At 42.6% G+C, this 23,202-nt stretch overlaps 1 protein-coding gene across 3 annotated transcripts in view; it reads right to left on the minus strand.

Moving 5' to 3' along the window:
• The window catches only part of ITGA7 (integrin subunit alpha 7), a 202,105-nt gene that overhangs the window by 66,034 nt on the left and 112,869 nt on the right, over window positions 1–23,202 (minus strand). For 2 of the 3 annotated variants that reach the window (XM_089679687.1, XM_089679702.1), the window contains exons 4-5: window positions 9,684–9,939; window positions 4,706–4,837 (exon numbers count right to left, since the gene is read on the minus strand). In XM_089679687.1, coding sequence (XP_089535813.1) covers window positions 4,706–4,837; window positions 9,684–9,939 — 388 coding nt within the window. Of the gene's footprint in view, window positions 1–2,772; window positions 2,893–4,705; window positions 4,838–9,683; window positions 9,940–23,202 lie in introns of all 3 variants that reach the window. The other variant, XM_089679696.1, reaches the window with a different exon arrangement.

The raw sequence follows: 23,202 nt of genomic DNA on the forward strand, positions 1-23,202 counted from the left end.
GGGTGAAAAGCTGAATTCTGACAGAACACTAAAAAGGTACAAGTTCTGCCTGTTTGTTTTGGAGAACCTATGAGCAGGCACCCTGTTAGTCAAAAACTAACTTGAGTTAGTTAGATGCTCAGTCAAGCAGATGCTTGGTTTGCTTATGATAAACCTATTTGCTGTGGCCCTTCTGCATTGAAACTGTGGGCTACCTTGCTGAATCAAAGTGCAGAATATGCCTGCTTAAAGTGTTCCTCGGTTTCTCTATATCATGTATGGTGTACAGCTACCACCACCAGTGAAGTCTGTCCCTCTTACTATATATATGGCAGATATTCAGGTGGGTGATTTGTAACTTTTGTTGTAGTGTAATTACACTCCTGGACAAAATTCTTAGTCTGTGGTCCAATCACGTCTTCAGAAACCTGATGCTTTGAAAGTTAAAACACCAAATTCAGTTCACATGGAAATCAAGAACGACTCCAGTGAAATGCATAAAATGCCTTACAGTGTGTGTCTAGTAAGATGGCATACACCCATCTGAAATCAGGGAGTGTCCCTGCAGAATTGCAGTCCCTGAAAAGTGTTACCATCCATTCTGTGTATTCTGTGTAACCATATATCACAGCATGAACAGGTGTCTCTCAAGAGTATGTGCATTACAGCTCCTATCTACACTCAGTGGACGCTTTATTATGTATGCCTGTTTGTTAAAACAGTCAAATGGTGAATCACGTGGTGCAAGCCAATATGTATAAAGCTATTGTCAAGAGGCTGGGCCAAACATTAAAATGGGGAAGATACACAACTTAATTGGCTTTGACTGTGAAATGATTCCTGGTGCCAGATGGTGAAGGCTATAGAACCTCAGAAACTGCTTGCGTCTTTGGCATTTCATACTCCTTGGTCTGTAGGATTAAACACCCTGCTAATGAGAGTGGTCACTGGAGAATAGCCAGAATTATTCAAGATTACAGGAAGTCTACCACGGCATGGGTAACTGCTCTATACAAGGGCTGGGTGCAGAAGGACTTCCTCTGCTGTAAGAAAGGCTAGGGTGGGTACAATATCAGCAAGACCTCATAGGTGAAAATTAGAAAAATGTTATCTACTTTAACAAATCTCCATTTCTGCTATGACATGCAGATGGAAAATTCAGCACTCGGGGATACACACTATTGGCTGAATATGTTTACAAACCTAATAAAGTGGCTACTGAGTATATTTGGCTGTTTTGAATGGAGTTGTCCTTTACAATCTGGCCACTGGTTCTGACTCCTTTGTGCAGGAAAATAAGCAATTGATGCTTCCTGCAACCTTCCTGCATAAAATGGCAGGGCATATATCCCAATGTTGTCTATATGTCCTTAGCAGACTAGAGTATGATGTTTAGATATAATGGCACTTCCCAAATCAATGGGAACAGGGCAGGTTAGGAAATGGGGGGGGGGGGGGGGCACTGTATTAGTACATAAAGGAGCACAACCCCAAGGTTATTTAATATGTATTATTAATAATGATTTATTGTAGAGCTGTAGCCATAACAAATGTTTATATTTTCAGTGAAATGGGATAGGGATAAATCCCTTTCTGAGCCTTTACATCTCTCTACTGTGGAGAATCCTCTAGAGATTGTGATACAGCATTCATACATACTCTACTCTCTTGCAAATATTCTGTATGCAGAATTATGATCAAGTGGTGCAGGCTTACCTGAAGAACAAAGCTCGGCCTGTTAAAGCCATGGCAGGTGTGGGAAGTGATCCTGAATACCTATAGGGACCTGAAAGGGTACTCAACCTTCCCCAACTCCACATAAACTCTATAACTTCATTTTGGGTTTTTAAAAACTTTTAATTTCAATATGTTTATACAATTATATAACAACTGACTATCACCAGCTAGCAGGAGGAAGTAATGTTAAAATCACAATATTGAATCACTACAAACATACAAGAGATACTCATGGTCAATGTCTGGCAAGAGCAAAGCTGCATAGCTGCAAGACACATGGCAAGCCGCCCAAGTGTCATATGCACCGCATGGCAAACAAAAAGGCATATGCAAATAGCAAAATGTAAAGCACCAGGATTAGCTAAATACATTTTATTCCAATTATCCACTAATTTATTAGCACATTTGCATTATTCTTTTTCGTACGTGTCATAGTAATAAACGTAGAGATCTATATCACTATCACAAGTAACAATTATACAGTATTCACTGCAAATAGTTTTCCTTTTGGTAGTCATTGGAGTGATGCATTTAGTTTTTTTTCATTTATGAAGCATAGGAGCAAGGTACCATGATGAGCAGCAAAAACATTAAGGTCTTTCCACTTTTTTCTAATTCCACCCTAAAAATGCAATAACTGTTTCCTTTTAAAGTGTATTTAATGAAATAGTGACAGGGCCACAACATGCTATAAACCTTTCCAACCAATACATTCCAACTTTCATTCTACTGTAACCTGCCATAAGCTGATCTCTGAATGGTTGCTTTGGTTTCCTTGCACTGTTATCCTGGTACAATATAATTAAATAAAGAGAGCAGTGCTGTATAGCTTATAGCAGATATGTGAAAATGTAAATGCAGTGAAACATCATGCAAAATGAAAAAAAAAAGCTCTACATCACTGTCAGCCCATGTCTGCTCATAAAGGGCAAGCAAATGCAAAGCGAATAAAATGCAGGTCACAAGAGCCATAGACAGGCACTCAGGGGAAGACAGAAACATGCAGAAGGAAGGAGCTGAACCCGGCCCACGCACACACGTATGCAAATTACAAACCTAAATAGCTATTGCGAGCCACATCAGGGCTCAGTCTGGATCCCTCTTCCTTGGGCTCCGAAGATTTATAAATCAGCTGATCCGGGTCTGAACTATCAATGTTTGTGACAAACAAGATTCCTGTGCCATGATCATGAATCCCCCAGGAAGAGAGGTAGAGGGGGAGAGAGAAAAAGAAGGGAACATGAGTTAGAAGGTAGAAAAGAAGTGTGTGTCGTGGCTTGGGAAGCTGAAAGAGAGCGTGAACGAGAAAGAGACTTTGGCAGATATTGTCTCATAAGCAATCTTCTGATTGTCATAGTCACTTGGTTCACTTACTGATCTCTGTGGCAAATTATACATTACAGCAGCAATTCCCTCCACTATTTTAATAAGCACTTCAAAATCATTTCTGATTTAGGCTAAGAAAATGTTTTAGTTTTTGCTAGAGTAAGGCCATTTGCTCTTGCTTTGGCTATTAATCCAGGCCAGGAGAAGATCTGCCCAAAACCTAATCCCGATTAAACAGCCAGAGCTGCACTGCTAGTTTCCCTTCACAAAGTACATAATTCCTATTCTCCTATGAAGAATCCTCTACAGGAGACAATGACACTGACCTACTAAAAGGTTCTGCTCATAAAGTCCATTTAGGAGCAGCTAAAGAGGGCTTGGTGGATCATAAGAATGGGCCCAGCACTAAAACAGCATCCCATGTAGGGACCTCTATTTGCTCCTCCTTATGAAGTTTTTAATGAAGATTTTTAAAAACATGCCCTCCCACTGCACCAGGAGACAACTATTAATGTTTGCCATAGTTTACATAGTTTACCAAGCACAGAGTCATTGTGTCACAATGATTGGTGGACATGGTAAAATGGATATTCTTAAAGTACATACTTTTAATGAGCCAACCCCTTTTCACATCTTCCTTTGTCATTCACTTTCTGTCAAATGACATCTCAAAGCCCTGTGGAGCTGGAAGAATTCCCTTTGCAAGATGCTAAAATAAGTCTATAAGGGGATTGGGTAGCTATTCAGGTTCTACTTAACTGATTCCTTAATAGAGAAGTGTCTCCACTCAGGACCCCCAGCACAAAATATTGCAATAATACTGGTCTGGGGAAAAACGCCAGGTCCACAAAGAGGGGTTGCTTGAGAGGCCATCAAAATAATGCAAAGGTAAGATGATCTATAACTATGCCCATGGCTACAATTTAATAAGTATTTATGATTTTAAAATGTTTTGAGATATGTACTGATCTGTAATGTTCTATATATTAGAGGAACTGAATTCATTCTCTCTTGAGAAGAGGAGATTAAGGGGGATATGATCAACATGTATAAATACATCAATGGTTCATATAGTGAACTCGGTGTAGAGTTATTCACCCTGAGGTCATCACAGAGGACAAGGGGGCACTCTTTACATCTGGAGGAAAAGAAATGTAATCTCCAAATATGGAAAGGTTTCTTCACAGTAAGAGCTGTGAAAATGTGGAAAAGACTCCCTCAAGAGTTGGTTCTGGTCAGCTCAGTGGATTGCTTTAAAAAAGGCCTGGTTTCTTTCTAGGATACATAGAATATAACTGGATACTAACATTTATAGGTAAAGTTGATCCAGGGAATATCCGATTACCTCTCAGGGGATCAGGAAGGAATTTTTTCCCCTGCAAGAGCAAATTGGATCTTGCTTTGCTGTTTTTTTCTTGCCTTCCTCTGGATCAACTGTGGGTGTAGGATTATAACTTTTTTTTTAATGGTTGAATTGGTTGGACTTTTGTATTTTTTTCATCCAGACTAACTATGTAATTATATATTGCTGCAGTAAGTTTATATATTTATTTACAGTTTTTTGTGACTATTGCTAGCCTAAATAGGGTAGTAGTCAGTGTTATTCTAAAGCAGTTCTCTTTCCATTTCAGGCTCTCTTTAGCAACCAGCCACAACCTCATACCAAGATAGCTGTTGTATGGCAGTGGGATCAGTTCGGGTTTCTGGCTGTTTTCTCCAGCAACTTCATATGGACCGTCATCGTAAGTACCAAGATCCAGAGCACTCTGATTAAAGAGCTCTACACGCAGCTCACCTGGGAGGCAAAGTAAGCATGAGATGGAAGCTCAGGCCTTAAACACATACAGTATTCCTGTCTGGATGGAAAGCACACAAATACCAAAGAAATACATTGGTGGGGGGTTACTAAAACTGGAGCACACACAGTGTGGTGCATCTATGCATAGTAACCAATCAGCTTCAAGATTTTATTGTCAAAGTCTAAATGAAGTAGCTGAAGTTAGAAGTTAATTGGTTACAATGCACAGCTGGACCAGATTCTGTGTGCTCCAGTTTTAGTAAATCTCCCCAATAAGTATCTGAAAAAAATTATATAAAAGAAGTAGCAGAAATGCTAAGGTGACATTGCAGGACACCCTCAAAAATAGGAAAATGTACTTTTAGTTTTATGTAAAATTTCATGTACCAGTTTGCAAATTTTTTAAACTGACTACACCAATGAAAGCCATACATTCCTACCAGTATAGTTCTTACAGTAGTACATGTTTATGGACAGATGGGAAGGACAGAATATCATGGGCTTCAGAAGTCCAATCTGAAATAAAATCAAATCTCTTTTCTTACAAATGGAACCACTGGTATCTAAAAAAAAACTATTTAATTTAGTTATGTAATTACAAAGAAACATGCATATTTAAAAACTACTACTATTTTCAGACTTACATTTCATTCACATAATTCCCTACATACAGTATTGTGGATTGGTAGAAAGGGCTACATCCCCAAGTATACTGCAAGGAGAAGGTTGCACCCACATTTCTTACTTCCCAAGCTGATGTTTATTTAGACACTGTGAGCAGAAAAGGTAACTCACCAGGCATCATCAGGTACAACATCACTGGAAAATGTGGAGCTTTAGATGGTCTCTAGCCATCTACTGGACTACAAGTAATAGGCAGGTAAAATAGTTGTGTAGGTATATTTTAGCTGTTTGCCTATAGTTCCACCTTTATATGATCTTTTGCCTTAAGGAGGATCTAAATCCAGTCACTAAACTCTCATTTAAACATGTTGCCATAATTTCAAAAGTTGTTTTCAATCTTTTTAAATATGCGGGTTTTATCGAAAGAATACTGTGAAATCCTACCATCCTTTGGTCAGGCACTTGACACCTGTTATGGGGTGACAACCGACCCAAAATGTGTACCTGTGTTGACACCCTCTCACATGCACCCTTGGTGTAGACTAAATGAGGCTCTGCAGACACACATTGCATAGGCATAGTCCACAATTGTTACTATTAGGAAACTGATGCATAGCAATGACATGTCCCTAGGGCCGCCAGCAAGGGGGTACCTCCGGGCCTCCTGTAGGGGGCTCGGGCCCTTCCCTTTGACAGGGGGACCCGGACAGCCGCCAGCCTCAAATACATAATGCAGTTGTAACAGGCCTCTCCGGCGCTGGCCCTTTGCATTGTCACTCACTTCTGTCACTTATAAACACAGAAGCCCGACTTCTGTGTTTTATAAGTGACAGTGATGATACTCTCCCAGCAGCACACTCAAATCCCTGCATAGACAACAGCGGAAGGGGCAGAGTATGCACACACCTCTAGCCTCGCGCCCGCAGTATCTCTAGAAGCCAGTGCTGGCAGCCTGATCTCCTACTGTAAGACTTTTCTGGGGGGAAAGGAGCGCTGTGTACTGACAGGGAGGAGGGAAAAAGATCTGTACTGGGCAGGGAGGAGAGAAAAGCTTTGTATTGGGGGGGAGTGAGCAGAAATTTGAGAACATGCGGAATCTCATCATCCTATACAGGGTCCACTAACAGCTGTGCAACTCACTTTTGTGTGACATGGAAGAAGGTGTAAGCAATTGTTTCTGTGCAACATAGTGTGAACCAAGCCTAAGCCCTCCTTAACACCTGATTGCCTTGTTATGCCATTCCAAAGCACACACAGTTGAAATGTAATGCACTCCTGAATCCTGCACTCTGAATGTAATGCACTCCTCAACCCTGCACACTGTACGTGACGCAATCCTCAACCTTGCATTCTGTACGTAGCGCACTCCTCAGCCCTGCACTCTGTACGCAGCGCACTCCTAAACCCTGCACTCTGTACGCAGTGCACTCCTGAAACCTGCACTCTGTAAGCAACGCACTCCTGAACCCTGCACTCTGTACACAGACACTCCTGAACCCTGCACTCTGTAAGCAGTGCACTCCTGAACCCTGCACTCTGTACACAGCACACTCCTGAACCCTGCACTCTGTATGCAGTGCACTCCTGAACCCTGCACTCTGTACACAGCACACTCCTGAACCCTGCACTCTGTATGCAGTGCACTCCTGAACCCTGCACTCTGTACGCAGCACACTCCTGAACCCTGCACTCTGTATGCAGTGCACTCCTGAACCCTGCACTCTGTACGCAGCACACTCCTGAACCCTGCACTCTGTACACAGCGCACTCCTGAATCCTGCACTCTGTACACAGCGCACTCCTGAACCATGCACTCTGTACGCAGCACACTCCTGAACTCTGCACTCTGTACATAATGTACCCCTGAGTTCTGCACTTTTTGCATAATACACTGCTTAACCCTGCACTCTGTATGTAGTGCACTGCTGAACTCTGCATTCCGTATGTAGCACGGGGGAAGGTGACGGGGGGAGGAGGGGCATAGGTGTTTTTTTTTTTATTATGTTGATGGCGAGTGGTGTAATGGGGGCACGATAGAGTTTCTGCACCTATTTAGAAAGAAAAGCCCTGTAGGATTAAGCCTCATTTATAAATGTATTTGTAACTGCTCCCCCTTCTACAGGAGGACAAAGCTGCATTTTATTTTGAGGTGGGTTCAGGGGAGGGGCCAAGGGTATGGTCGAGGGTGGGGCCAGGGGTATAGTCAAGGGTGAGGTTAAAGGGGGCCCCGTGAGATAGCCTGTAAGGGGCCCAATTATTTCTAACAGCGGCCCTGCCTGTCCCCCAAGCTGAAATAGATGCATGTAGACAGAAAGTGGCTGAAAAAGGCTGGAGGAGATATGCAGCTCTATGATGGAAAATGCGTGTAAAATAAGGTAAAAACAGTATTTTTAGGTGAACACGTCAGGGTGCTTTAGTAGTTTGCATCAACTTTAATATTTGTTTAAAGCATTGTTCACATGGATATACCTAAAAGTACACCCATGTGGGGCATGTTTTGCCTGCACGGGAAGCACAGGTGTTCCGCGCATCCACATGTAGGCAGTGGCATTCATATCAACTGGTATACAGTGTGGGCGCGGGTGCGTGTGAATTTGGGTACATGTACCTGCACACATACACGCAGATGTCAAATTGGGAGAAGCAGCTGTGTTCCTGAAACTGCCGCCTCCCAATTGACATAAATGGGACTGACTGCATGCATATGCACAAGGCACATGTTGAACAGAGAGATGGGTACACACGGATCAAAATGTGTCCAGTTCCTGCTGAACCTGATGAATTTCAACAGGTGTATACCTAGCTTCAGAAAGATCTATATACTTACCTATTTTCAGGCTGTTCTTGTCCAGTAATGTGATCCGGCTCCCCTGTGTCAGTCAGAGGCAGCTGCAGGGGAGAAGAGGGAGTGCCAACAACAGATGAGCCATAGCAAGCCTATTGGTTACGTCACCACTCCAAGGCATTTCTAGCTGTTGGTGAGCGCTCTCTCCCCTGCAACTGGCGCTGGACCCGGAGCAACTTGAAAATAGGTAAGTATATGGATCTTTCTTACCTGCCAGGTTGGTTAGAATAGGTGTTAGGAGGGAGAAGATTAGTTAGGTACAGTATATCCCAACACTCTACTTTAAGTACACCTGTGTAAACAAGGCCTAAATGCAGGGCTTTTTTTCAGCAGGAATGAAGGAGAATGCAGTTTCGGCACCTCCAGCACTGAATGTATGTAATGGCAAGGGGTGCTGGGGTGTACCAGAGGATCTATTGTTGCTGGCTGCTGGGGGCTGTATTGTCACTGAAGGGATCTATTTTTGTGTGGTGGTCTATTGTTGCTGGTGGGGTATCTATTGTTGATGGGGGTCAGTTGTTGCTGGAAGCTATCTACTGTTGAAGGAGTGGTCTATTATCAATTGTTGCTGGCTGCTGGAGAGTCTATTGATGCTGGCTGCTGGGGATCTATTTTTCTGCTTTTCTTGTTATCATTAACAAATTTCATACAAACTATTTAGCACCACAAAATGATATTTGGCTCTGTATTCTCCAAAAGGAGTGGACTGGGAGGTGAGTATGCGGGTGGAGATAATAACTGATTCAGAAGGGGGAGTTCCTGCACCTATTTTTGAGAAAAAAGTCCTGCTTAAATGAAATGTAATTTTTAGCACTTTTTTATCTCTTTAAAAAGGAAAACCCAAAGACATTGGCTGTTGTAACCATCTTTAGCATTTAATCCCTTAGGCCCCTTTCACATGAGGCAGATCCACTCTGTTCAGCTGATCCCCTGATGAACAGAGCAGGTGGATAACAGGTCCTTGTCCACTCCGTTTATGCAAAGTGGACATGGGCAGAGCCCACTCTTCACTAGGGACGATCAGGAAAAATGGACTTTGCTGTCTGAATACATTCGACTGCCCCTCGATTCGATTCTAGACGGAGGGAAATGGATCACCTTCCTTTTTTTAGCGGACTGGATTGGATTGGAGGTAAGCAAGTGTAAATGGACTTGTGTCTGTTTACACCTGCGTATTTCCAATCCAATCCTTTCCATAGGTCCATCCAAGCTGGTCCATAGGAATAGCTAAACCATCTGATCAGTTCTGCCTGAAAAACTGACAGGCGGCCCTGATCAGATTGCCTGTGTGAAAGAAGCCTTATAGAAAGCTGACTATCCAAATAAGATGTGACTTCCAGAAAAATGATCAAGAACAGAAATTATAATAGTTACCTTTCCAGTTGTAGGTCCCAGGGGCTCCAAACATGATATAATGATTATCTGAGGTGAATCCAGCTGACAATCCTTGTTGGCAGAACCCAAACATCTCGTGTCCCTGAGGCCGACCTTCACAAAATTTCCAGTCTCCTCCATCAAGGTCTTCACTGGTGGTCAGATCTTGACTCAGAACAAAGCAGCGACCAATGACATCTCTTGTTTCTGATGGCTGTTTTACTCTTTGCCGAGACTCATAAAGGTGAGCACATGTCTAAAAAGAAGTAAAAGGGATTATATGAGTTCTGATTGTTCTTTGAATAGGCTTGCCAAAAAACCATAGATAATGTGTCATAAATTTAAAAAAATTTATCAAAAGTATCAAAAATATGTATGAAAAAATACAATAGATCAGTGGTTAGAAAGAGTATATTTCAGAAGTAGGGTCCTGATTTGGTGGCTTGTTATGTTCTCCTTGCCTTTTAAATTGAATTTGATTTAACTGTCTGTTTGGACTGGAATGTGACATTAACCACTCATCAACCTTTAAAATCTCTCAAAAGCAATAGAAAAGAAATACACATACAGCCCTAACCTTTTAGGTAAATTGGCTTCTAGTACCATAAGCCCTAAACTGCATACAACAGATTTAGGGACATTCAATTGACAGCCTCAATGGGACAGAGACAAAAGAATGGTCCACTGCTCTTTATATAGTAATGTGTGAAAGGACAGGCCTATAAAAAAATATAAATTGATAATAATACCAAATACCACAAAATAACTATAGCTTTTAACAATAATTTTAAAATTGTTGATATAAAAAAAATAAAATACCTACAACATACAATTTATTATATTTTCGTGGACAACCCTGATAAAATGTATTTGTCTGTATAAAATTTTCATATCTGTATAATCTTTCCATGTAATATAGCTCTTGATAAAAGAATCTACAACATTTTGCAGAGTTTGCTGTAGTTGTATACACTTATATCATTAGTGGGTGAAAGATCATTAAGAGGATTGTCCTTTGTGATTTCGTAACCGCACGTGCTGTACAGTGTTGAAACAATTCGAAAAAATGCCGAGCTATTTGAAAACCAAAATAAAAGTGTTGACTGTCCTTCATTACTGTTCCTTAATTAAATTGGAACCCAAAGCTACCAAAGAAAATAAAATGTACACACCCCAACCACTGCGTGAGTCAGTGTACCCCTGTATAGGATTTCACAATTCATCTTTATTATGAGGAACTCAATATTTTAGCTATATAGCTTTTGTGCTTACATGTATTATTTTTCTACCCTGAAATAAAACAAACAAGTGCTGTTAGCTTTAATGGGTGTGGTAATGTCACAATATGTTTGTCATATACTATTTTAAGGTATATGTAAACCCTAACAATGAACTTCTCTTATTTGCTCCCATTTCATTTATTAAATAAACCAAATAAAGCATTTTCTTATATATGTAGCACTACCCCCTTAGGAGTCAGTGAAGGTTTGGGTCCCCCATAGTCCTGCACAGCCAGGCAAAATGCAATTTCCATACAGAGTTGCATCCAGGAGACAGTAACCAGTCCTTGAGCTTTGTTTTGAAGTTTTATTAGGAGAATAAACTTGGATAGGGTAAGGGGTGTATGGGATGCCCAAGGGTATAGTAACTGAGGACAACTTCTTGGAGCTGTACATGTTTTTACAGCTAAATTTCTCTTCTGGATAGCTAGCCAGCATCTCCTGTAGTACCACCCCAAACCCAAGATTCTCCTAATCTGGTTGCCTGAAGGAATCCTTGGACAGGGGATCCAGTGCCTGTCACTTTAAATGTAAGACAGTCAGGTAGTTAGCTAATCCAGTTTCCCACTAGAGTACTCCTTTCCCTTACTGGCCCAGGGGGTGCAGGTCTACTTACTCAGTCCTCTGTCTGTGAGCGGATGGGTTGGTGGCTGCTATCAGGCCTTCTAGCTGGGCCGCTCCTTCCCTGCTTCACAAGCGGTCTTCTCTCCAGTGCTGATCTTTCCTCCTTTCCAGTGTCCCTGCCTAGAACTGACCCCCTATCCATCTGGGCTCCCTCCCAGGCTCCTGCTCTCCAACCTCACGTCTCCATCTTCCACCCGACACTGATCCCTACTGAGCAGGTTTAGTCACTCTTAAAGGCTTTCCTGGCTCCAAGCCAAGCCTCCTGTTGGGGATTGGCCAGAATCCCTTGAGAGAGCAAACCAGCCACTCCTCACTCCCTCCCACTGCTTCTAAAACTTTCTTCAAAGTTCTAGGGCAGGGGGAAATCCAAGAAAGCTCATCTGCAGAGCCCCTCAGCTCTTGACCAAAATTTGACCCCTCTGACTATTACACCTGGGCTGCTACTCAGCCCTTCAAACTGAAAATTAGACTCTAGCTCCCCCTAGCTACCTTGGAGGGTGCTAAATATATTTTCGTTAAAGTATATGTGAACCCTCACCTTGTAAAACAACCCATTTGGTTTAAAATAATCACTAAAATATACATTTTTATATTTTTTAAGTGATCACATGACCTCTGTTTTTAGCTGCATTAGGGGCTTAGAGGTGGAGGTGGAGACTGCAGAGGGTGTGTCAGCAAGAGGCAGAGAAACATCAGTACATTGATCTTCCCAGTAAAGATCTGTGCAGGGGGGCGTGTCAGTAGATGTCTGACCACTGGATTACAGGCAAACTGTGCTCCCATGTAGAATGCAAACTGGGATGGATATGCTTTCATGCCCTGGCATGGTCAGTTTAAAATAGGAAAGCAGGGGCACTTGCAGGAATCACCAGATATTTCAAACAAAAAAAGCAATGCTAGAACAGGATACCTAACTTAGCTGCTAGCACCACAATAAATCAAAGACCCATTTAAATATATACACAACAATATTTTTGCTGAATTAAATAAATAAATCTACACAAAATAAATTTCTATAAATGCAGTGCTCCAAATTCATGTGACAATAGAATAAGAACAAAAGGAAATCTGTTACATGCAATCAGCAATGTGATATATCCTTAAAAGAGTGTTTATCAGAAATCATTTAAAAAAAGTCCCACAATCCATCAATGTCAAGTGTGAAATCAAAGAGCAGTTCACAAAAATTACTTCTATCATGTGAGCAAAGTGTTCAGTGGGATCAACACCCCTGTCTAGTGGGCACACTCTCACTTATAAAACAAACCTCCAAATTATAAATGGCTTCACCCCTTCAGCTGGCATTAGCTTCCTTATAACAATAATCTCCTTAAAGACTTTCTTTTTCAATGTATGCCTTTCTTTATATGATACTTAGTATATAGGAGAAAAAAATACTATATAGTGTTCTCCATACATTTAAAAACATCTTTTTTAATTCAGCCACTGACATAAATAGTACACCCAGATTGTGCACTAGATCTGAGACGCATTCAGCGATACGAGTCCAATAATAATACAATCAGTGAGTGCCGCTGCTGTTTGGCTCCTGGTGCGCACTTACATCCACTTACTATGCTGAAGGAAAAGATTCTTCCTGTGTCTCTTGGCTCTGTTCTATGCAATGCACCATAGATAACTTCATCAGGGACAACCTCTGTTGTATTATTTTTGCTGACTTCATCCCATTGGGGAGATTTTCCAAAGAAAAAGAAACCCTCTTGTAGACAGGTGTCATCAATGGATTATTTTCCCTCCTCTTTTAGTGACATCTCAAAATTTTGGATTTTCCCTCACTTTCAATTCTGGAGACAATGGTCACCAGGACAAATGGCTAAATTTGGTGAATCTTCCCAGGAATAGAGATAGCAAATACATCTTGACAGATCTCAACTCTATCCAAAACTACAAAAATCTGGAATCTTCGGATGGAGAATGCTGAATCCCAAGGCTTTATAATCTTGGAGGCATTTATTAACCACTGATCCTTGTAATAGAAGGTTAGGATTTTCCTTGTACCAGCCAACAGCTAGTTTCCTTGGAAGCTAGCCAGTGATATATTAAGGAAGATAATTTTTTTCATGGTTACAACCTTATCTGAATTATTTCCATATCTGGGAAGTTTACCAATTAGGATGAATTACCTGAGATGCAGGTATGCAGGTACATACTTGCAATTTAGCACATGAATAGAGGTTGTCATACACATAAACACTCAGGCATGCATAGATTGTTCTTTGATAGATGCAAGGATGCACCTGTCTGATGTCCTGTGCTACAATGTGTATGCGTGACAATCTTTATTTATCCTGAATGTGAATGGAGGGCGCATTCCTCTTACCTGTCAGACCATGAGAAAAGACATGTATCAGTATCTCTGAAAATGCAAACTGTGCAAGAATCCCTAAAAATACACTCCAGGCCAATAACTGCAACTTACCATTAAAAATCAATAAATACATTTTAATGCAAATAATTAATTGAAATACCTGAATTTGACTTTGAATGTAAAGGAATGCTTGCAATGGAAAATACAATGCTCAGGGCCAGTCAGATATCTTGCTTTCACGTGTGCGATCACACCCTGGGGGCAGGGAGGTGACCAGGCTGTGTTGCCTTATTGCAGCCGCAGAAAAGTCAGGTCATCAGGATGGCTGGTCTGTGTGGAAGGGCTGCTAGTGTACATCCCAGGACTGGATGTACAAAATACAAATTAATTGGAAGGCAAGTAATCATGTAAGTATTGCAACTGGATTTCTGACCTTAGAGTGACACAAATTCAATTTTTAAATTTGTTTTTACATCACTTGTTCTAAAACAGGCATCACTAAATGGCAGATTGCAGTCTGGATCCGGACTGAGCCACTGTCCCATCCTGACTTGCAGTCGCGCCATTTTGGAGCCGCTTCTATCCCCCAGTCTCTGCCGCTGTCATTCTCAAGAAAGCGCGGAGAGCGGGAGCCAGGATAGTAATGAGTGCAGGAGGCACAGCTCAGCATTGGATGAAGGGCAGGATAGGGAGCTGCCGGTGGATAATTTTTCATATTAACCAGCAAGTGCTTGGTTGCTAGGTCCACCCTGTGTCCTAGCAACCAATCACCTGCTGGTTAATTTGGAAAATTAACTCTTGCAGCTCCTGCTCCCGCCCTCTATCCAAAGCTGGGCTGTACCTCCCGCACTCAGTTCATTACTATCCTGGCTCCCACTCTCCGCGCTGTCTAAGGTAGGTGAGTGAAGGGGACAAAGGACACTAATGTGGGGGTACTGTGTGATATGTAGGGGGCAGTGCTGTGGGAGAAGGGTGATGTAAAGGGGGGGGGGCACTGCTGTGGGGGGTGGTGTAAAGGGGAGGTAGCACTGTGGGGGGGCTATCTAGGGAGGCAGTGCTGTGGGGGATGATGTGAAGAGGGCAGAGTGCACTATTGTGGGGGGAGGGGGTTTGTTATGTGAGGGGGGCCAGTGCTGTAGGAGGATGATGTAAAGGGGGGCAGTGCTGTAGGGGTGGTGATGGTGAAGGGAGGTAGTGCAGTGGGAGTTTATGTAAAGGGAGGTAGGTGATGTTTAGTTCTGTGGGCGGATGGTGATATAAAGGGGGCTGGGTGAAGTGAGGGGGGTAGAGCTGTGAAGGGGTGATGTGAGGGGGGGAGCAGGTGATGTGAAGGGGGGCAGTGCTGTAAAGGGGTGATATGAAGAAGGGTCAGCACACTACTGTGTGTTGGTGTTGGGGACAGTGCTGTGGGGGGTGATATGAGAGGGGGGCAGGTGATGTGAAGAGGGGCAGTGCTGTGGAGGGGTGATATGAGGGGGGGCAGGTGATGTGAAGGGGGGCAGTGCTGTGGAGGGGTGATATGAGGGGGGGCAGGTGATGTGAAGGGGGGCAGTGCTGTGGAGGGGTGATATGAGGGGGGGGCAGGTGATGTGAAGGGGGGCAGTGCTGTGGAGGGGTGATATGAAGAAGGCTCAGCACACTACTGTATGTGTGTTTGTGTAGGGGACAGTGCTGTGGAGGGGTGATGTGAGGGGGATCAGGTGATGTGAAGGGGGGCAGTGCTGTGGGGGGGTGATGTAAAGGACAGCAATGCTGTGTGTGGGGGTGAGGTTGATGTGGGTGGGTGGATTTGTAATGGTGTTGAAGACACTGCTGTGAAGAAAGGGGGTGTATTATGTAAGGGTGATTCAGTACACTACTGTGAAATGGGTGTGGGTGATGCGAAGGGGGACTTCAAACACTGCTCTGAACAGGATTGTGATATAAGGGGGACTGTGATGAAAAGGATCAGAGTCTTTGCACAAACATGCGATTCAGACCTCTGCTGGAAGAAAATTTTACTGATCGGACCTCCTTAAATATTAATTCAATACTCCTGTTCTAAAATATCAAGTATACCTTGCCTCTGTTTTGTTTTTTGTTTTTTTTTCAAAAATATTTCGTACTACTATTTTCAAGCTTCTTTGTTATCTTGTGCACACTGACGCCCGGAGGGAGGGGGAGGGGCAAGGAGAACAAACATAGCCGCACTAGAACAGAAATTCTGAAAATAGCAGAAAATAACTTGCATTTGAGAGATATAACAAGGGAAGTGAGAGATAAAAGGTACACTCTACTTATATTTAAACACATTGCATTTATTTAATTTTATTTAAAAAAATGTAAGTTTCATGTCACTATGAGAAATGTGTGCTCCAGCTCTGTTAAAGCCCACCTTCAAGAAACTTTAAAATGCCTCCTTTGAGTGGGGCTGTGCCTGCATTGTAAGGGTTAACTGCTTGTTTAGGTCCAGAGAGCATAGAATTAAAAATGTATTTACCTGATCCTCCACTCCTCTGAGCTGCTAGACCAGTCTCCACTGTATTTTCTCCCCCATGCTCCAGCTGTCTAAGGTCCTAATGTCACCAAGACCAATGCAGGATCCATAGCTCTGCAATGTTTGTGTTGACACCAAGGGACAGTCCACCATCTGGGTTCCGTCTGCCGGGGGAGTGGAGGATTGGGTAAGTGAAATACTTTTACTCACCCCTACACCTAAACAAGCAGCTAAAGCGGAGTTCCACTCATTCTGTTAAAAAATAAAAGTCAGCAGCTACAAAAACTGTAGTTGCTGACTTTTAAAAAACAGCCACTCACCTGTCCCACCATCCCGCGTTGCCCCTGCCGCAGCCCGTTTCACTGGCCATCCTGTATTCCGGGCTCCGGCATCTTCAGTTTCGGCACCCGGCTGTGACAGCTTGCGGCTTCACAGCCGGGTGCCCACTGCGCATGTGCGAGTAGCGCTGCGCTTTCTGAATGGCCCTGTCATCTTCTGGGACCTGTCACGTGTTCCACAAGACTTTGGGGAGGGAGGGTAGGAGGACAACTTCCATTTCCAATCGCCTAGGTCAGTGGTCGGCAAGCCGCGGCTCGCGAGCCACATGCGGCTCTTTACAAACTTAAATGCGGCTCTTCTGTGTGCCGCGCCCCCCCCCCTCCTCCTCTCGGGCAGCCGCCCCCCTCCCTCCTCTCGGGCGGCCGCCCCAAAAGTCAGGACTCTGCAGCTGCCAGGATGTAGGCGGGGCAGCGTGATGAACTCCTCTCCTCTCACAATCCGCCCTGAAGACCAGAACGGCGCGGAAACACGGCGAGAGGAACGCGCGGAGCAAAGGTAAGTGAATTGACACAGGGGGGACTTACTATATGGGGGATGAATTACTATATGGGGAATGAATTACTATATGGGGGGTGAATTACTATATGGGGGATGAATTAATATGGGGAATTAATTACTATAGGGGGGATGAATTACTATAGGGGGGATGAATTACTATATGGGGGATGAATTAATATGGGGAATTAATTACTATAGGGGGGATGAATTACTATAGGGGGGATGAATTACTATAGGGGGGATGAATTACTATGGGGGATGAATTAATATATGGGGGATGAATTACTATGGGGAATTAATTACTATAGGGGGGATGAATTACTATAGGGGGGATGAATTACTATATGGGGGATGAATTACTACGGGGGGATGAATTACTATCTGGGGGATGAATTACTATATGGGGGATGAATTACTATATGGGGGATGAATTACTATGGGGGATGAATTACTATAGGGGGGATGAATTACTATATGGGGGATGAATTACTATGGGGGATGAATTACTATATGGGGGATGAATTACTATATGGGGGATGAATTACTATATGGGGGATTAATTACTATGGGGGATGAATTACTATATGGGGGATGAATTACTATATGGGGGATGAATTACTATGGGGGATGAATTACTATATGGGAGATGAATTACTATATGGGAGATGAATTACTATATGGGGGATGAATTACTATGGGGGATGAATTACTATGGGGGATGAATTACTATATGGGGGATGAATTACTATATGGGGGATGAATTACTATGGGGGATGAATTACTATGGGGGATGAATTACTATATGGGGGATGAATTACTATATGGGGGATTAATTACTATGGGGGATGAATTACTATGGGGGATGAATTACTATGGGGGATGAATTACTATATGGGGGATGAATTACTATGGGGGATGAATTACTATGGGGGATGAATTACTATATGGGGGATGAATTACTATGGGGGATGAATTACTATATGGGGGATGAATTACTATGGGGGATGAATTACTATATGGGGGATGAATTACTATGGGGGATGAATTACTATGGGGGATGCATTACTATATGGGAGATGTATTTTCAGTTTTAAAAATGTGGCTCTCAAAATAAATTTCAGTTGTGGTTTTGGCGAGATTTGGCTCAGTTGAAAAAAAAGGTTGCCCACCACTGGCCTAGGTGATCTCAGCGGAAGTGGGAGCACGTACCTGTCAAATTCGGGTACCCGTCCCCCCCCCCTGCTCCCAAAATCCTTAATGGGAAGCGGGGGACCAATCTTTAAAGCGGAACTTCCCCTTTTGGGTGGAACTCCGCTCTAACCTTTGCAGTGTGGGAGCAGTGAGTTTTCAGATTTCCCGAAGTTGGGCTTCAATGGTAGAAGATTGCTTTTCCTTTATGCGACCCAAACAACAATTTTTATCAGGCAAAATTTATGGAAACCTTCCATTAAATACTATTCAATTACCAACGCTGCAAACATAGTATAGTATCATGATAATTTCCAGTTGTCTATGGACACAATTAGAATAACAACGATTCCCAGTTAGATGGAATGCTCCACAGTAGACACAACGGTTCCCAGCCAGACATAAGAAGCTGGTGGATTAGATGGCTGGGACTTATTCATTAGATGGCTGGGGCTATATTCAGCTTCCAATAAACGCTGCTAGATTTAATCTGCTTTATGACTTTCTAGTTACCATGATGATTTATTTTTCCAAACCATACTAAGAACTGTCGTAACAGACACACAAAACATAATCTATTAAATCAAGTGTAATTACAAAATATTGGGCAGGAGCACCAGTAACGAGATTATCAACCCTTAACTCAGGAGGTTGTTCATCCAGGTCTTATAAATTTAGTTAAAAGGGGGCTGAAAGCTGACAGTACTTGTAAACTATGCATTACACTAGGTCCATCTAAAAATAACCCTGCTCAGCCCTGAATATGACTTCAGATGGAGAAAAACTGCTTGACTGACGAGAATGGAAATATGTGCTTTAAATCTCAGACTAGTTTGGCTTCCCTTCCCTTCTATAAATAATATAATATCATAATAAAATGCCAAATGTGTATACAGTCACAAATGCTCGCTACTTTCCTCGTATTTCAGGCGTGCAGCGGAGACAAATGTTTACATTCATTAATTTTTACTTTAGTTCTGGAATTCTTAGTAATAACATGTCTCTGGCTTAGCTAAAGAATAAGGACTTCAGTGTTTGATTACTGCATAGTCTCAAGTGATGGATGGACATCGTCAAGGGAATGGCTCATATATGATGGTCCATGGTAGATATTTGCCAGTGTCAGCCCACCCAACACCCTGGTAGGTACTTATTGCAATCTGTGCCCCCATTGGGGAAATTGACCCTTTTTCCTGTTCTGATGACTGATGTCTCCAGGGTCAGGTAAGTGCGGGTAAATTAATGCAGAATGCAATAAGAACATGTTATTGAAGTTGAGCTGTTGTTCCAGCATACTTGCACATTATGGCAGAGTCACCTGCCTGTTTGCCTTCCTCCTGGGCAGGCAGATCAGGACTGTCACTGATCACTCTGTCAGCCACCATCTTCTCCCGTCTTACTCCTTTCTCAGTTACCAGTGACACCTTGCCTTGGGCAAAAAGAGAGTTAGGGCTCAATCGCACAGAATGCTGGGGAAGGGGGGGGGGGCGATAAAAGCAGGAGGTTGAGCTGTGGTTTTACCCCTCCCTGAAAACCCCCCCAAAAGCACATCATTAGTTCACATTTTCCTGTAAATGGATTAATTACAAGTGCCATCAGCCATTGCAGTTACCGACTTGTAGTTCTCAATGAAGTATGAGGGCGCTAGTGAGCGCTCTCGTAGTTATTATTATTATTATACAGTATTTATAAAGCGTCAATAGTTCGCTCAGAGCTGTACATTACAAAGGGGGACAGAACATGTGACAGAACAATACCAATACAATGTGATACATGAGGGGATTGAGGGCCCTGCTTTTTCGAGCTTACAATCTAGTTCATTGAACTTCCTGCTGTCAAGTAACTGTCTGCCCCTATGGAAGTTAGGCTCCATGCACACTGGGCGTTTTCATAACGCTGCTGAAATTCGCTGTGTAAGGTCACATTAAAAATGTGAGTTTTTCAAAGTTTTTTAGTGTTTTTGCATTAGCATTTAGTGGCATTTTGCCATGGTTTTTCACGATTGCATTTTTTAGCATTTCTTTTTCCCCTCCCCAAATTTTTTTTTGGGGGAAAAAAAGTCCAAAAATGCTGGTTTGCCTCGATTTACTGTGATTTGCTGCATTTTTCAGAGCATTTTGACAGTTAAAAAAACCATACAGTATTTATATAGCGCCAAAAGGTTTGCTCAGCGCTGTACATTACAAAACAATACACGAGGGGTTCGAGGGCCCTTCTCTTTCGAGTTTACAATCTAGGAGAACTTACAGGGCTGAGCTCCTCAGGTATAAGCCAGTTACAACAGACTGCGACAGCACAAAGGTAACATGGCAGAGCAAAGTCCTTTGCAGTACTACTGAATTCCCCATCCCTAGTTCTACAATAAATCTCCAAAAACAAACATCCCCTAGACTTGTCATTGAAGACAACCAGCAAAAATGTGTGTGCCTGGCTACGAGGCGAAGAAGGGGGAAACCTGGGCAAAAATACAAGCGGCTCTCACGAGGGTGGTGCTACACACCTATCTAGGAGGGTGCTACAGATTTAAAATCAAAAAAGAAAAGTAGCAAAAAAAAAATCAAAACAATACACCCAGCAAATAAATTTCCATGAGATTATATAACATTTCTTCATTCTGCTTTCAAACATGTTGGCCACCTCCAAATAAATAAATAAGCGCACACTGTTATGTAGATGAGTCCAGGTTTCCGGGTCACCAAGCAGACAGCCTGATATCACCATGCACCACCACATGAAAAGAATATAGAAATTCAAACGGCATTCAACAGTATCGTGCTGAGCTGACAATGAAAAGGTCACAACATCTCCACAGCAACCAGGGCCCCAACACTTTCCATCTCACCCCTCGCTCTATACACTGTACGCTTTATTTATACGTGGTTCCCATAGAGATGGCGAGGATGTAAGTGATATGCATACATTTAATACACTAAATCACGCCCCGCGCAATTCTTTCCCTTTCCAACAACGGATGTTATCCTAACAAAGCACAAGAATCTATTCCAGGTATTTGACAACATCATTCTAATACATTATTCATCATCTCTATGACCGCTTTCAGATGCCTCGGTGCTGTTAGGCACCTGCATTTGGCAGAGAACAGTACCAGTAGCTATGATCCGCTGCTTGTGCAACAGGCAGATAAATCATGTCCAGACTGCCACGCACCAGACTCATCTGAAATGTGGATCCTGTGCAGATCATTTCACTTTGTGGGTTAGTACTGATTAGACCAGCAGTACCATCCACTCCCATAAAACTGTGCTTGTAACTGGCAGCTGGAGTCTCCCTCCTGGAATGTGCAACTGGCCTGGAATTTCATGTTAATGGGGACTCTGACTCACGCACTTCTGGGCGCCTGCACTGACTCACGCTTACACAAATGACTTCTATACAGGTGGAGTAGCAGTTCAGAGACATTTATTGAAGCCTGCCTGATATAATAAATGTGAGAGAAGCACACAGATGTGTCCAGGCTTCAATAGATGAAAGGTGTGCAAATGACCAAGGCAAATGTTAGGGACCTTAGATTGTACACCCCTTGAGGGTTAGGGACTGATGTGAATGTACAATATATATATGTAAAGCACTGTGTAAATTGATGACGCTATATAAGTACACTTAAATAAGTAAATAAAATGTTATGAGAGAAGAGTATAATTTTTACTTACATTGTAATCCTCACCACAGGAAGAAGAAAACATGTCTTATAAGAGAGGGGTAATAAGATACAAACAGTCTAACCCATATTTACCCAGATTAACCACTTGCCATCCAGAAGATTTACCCCCCTTCCTGACCAGGCCATTGTTTGCGATACAGCGTTGCAATACTTTAACTGACAATTGCGCGGTCATGCAACACTGCACCCAAATGAAATTTACATCCTTTTTTCCCACAAATTGAGCTTTCTTTCAGTGGTATTTGATCGCATGTGCGGTTTTTATTTTTTGCGCTAGAAACGAAAAAAAAAAACCCAACAGTTTTGGAAAAATATATATTTTTGAATTTTTGCTAATAAACATGTTCAGTAAAAAAATTTAAAAAATCTAATTTCCTCATAAATTTAGGCCAACATGCATTCTGCTACTTGTCTTTGCTAAAAAAAAAATCCCAATATGTGTAAATTAATCGGTTTACGTGAAAGTTATAGCGTTTACAAATGGCGGTATATACTGTATACTGGAATATTTTTTTTAACTAGTAATGGCGGCGATCAGTGACTTATAGCTGGACTGAGGCGGGCACTCTGACACTGGGGGGGAACTGACTTGGTGACATCCCAAGTGACACCAATACAATGATCAGTGCTAATAAAAAGCACTGACACTTACTAATGACACTGGGCAGGAAGGGGTTAACACGTGGGGCAATCAAAGGGTTAACTGTGTGCTGTTTTGCTGTGTGCTTTACACTGTAAGAACACTGCTTTGTGTGCAGTAGCTGACAAGGGAGAGATCTGTGTTATTTATACACAGATCTCTCCGCCGTCGGTAATACTCAGCGATCGCCGGGTGCCAGCGGGAAATCACCAGGACCTGGTGATTGACAGCCGAGGCTGCGAATGGCAGCACGGGTAGGGTGTGCACACAGAACGCACGCACCGCCTACTGGGAACTGCAAAATCACGTATATATACGTAATTTGGCACACCTGTGCTGCCCTGTAGCAGTATTTCTGCTATTGGGTGGTGCCGGAGTGGTTAAAGGGCATATAAACCCAAACGTTGGCTTACAGTAGATGTGGTGGCTGCATTAGTTTTATTTTTTTTCTCTTTTTACCTGT

The sequence above is a fragment of the Staurois parvus genome, unplaced genomic scaffold, assembly GCF_062004578.1.
Source record: "Staurois parvus isolate SC_StPar_1 unplaced genomic scaffold, SC_StPar_1.0 ptg000017l, whole genome shotgun sequence".
Classification (NCBI taxonomy): domain Eukaryota; kingdom Metazoa; phylum Chordata; class Amphibia; order Anura; family Ranidae; genus Staurois; species Staurois parvus.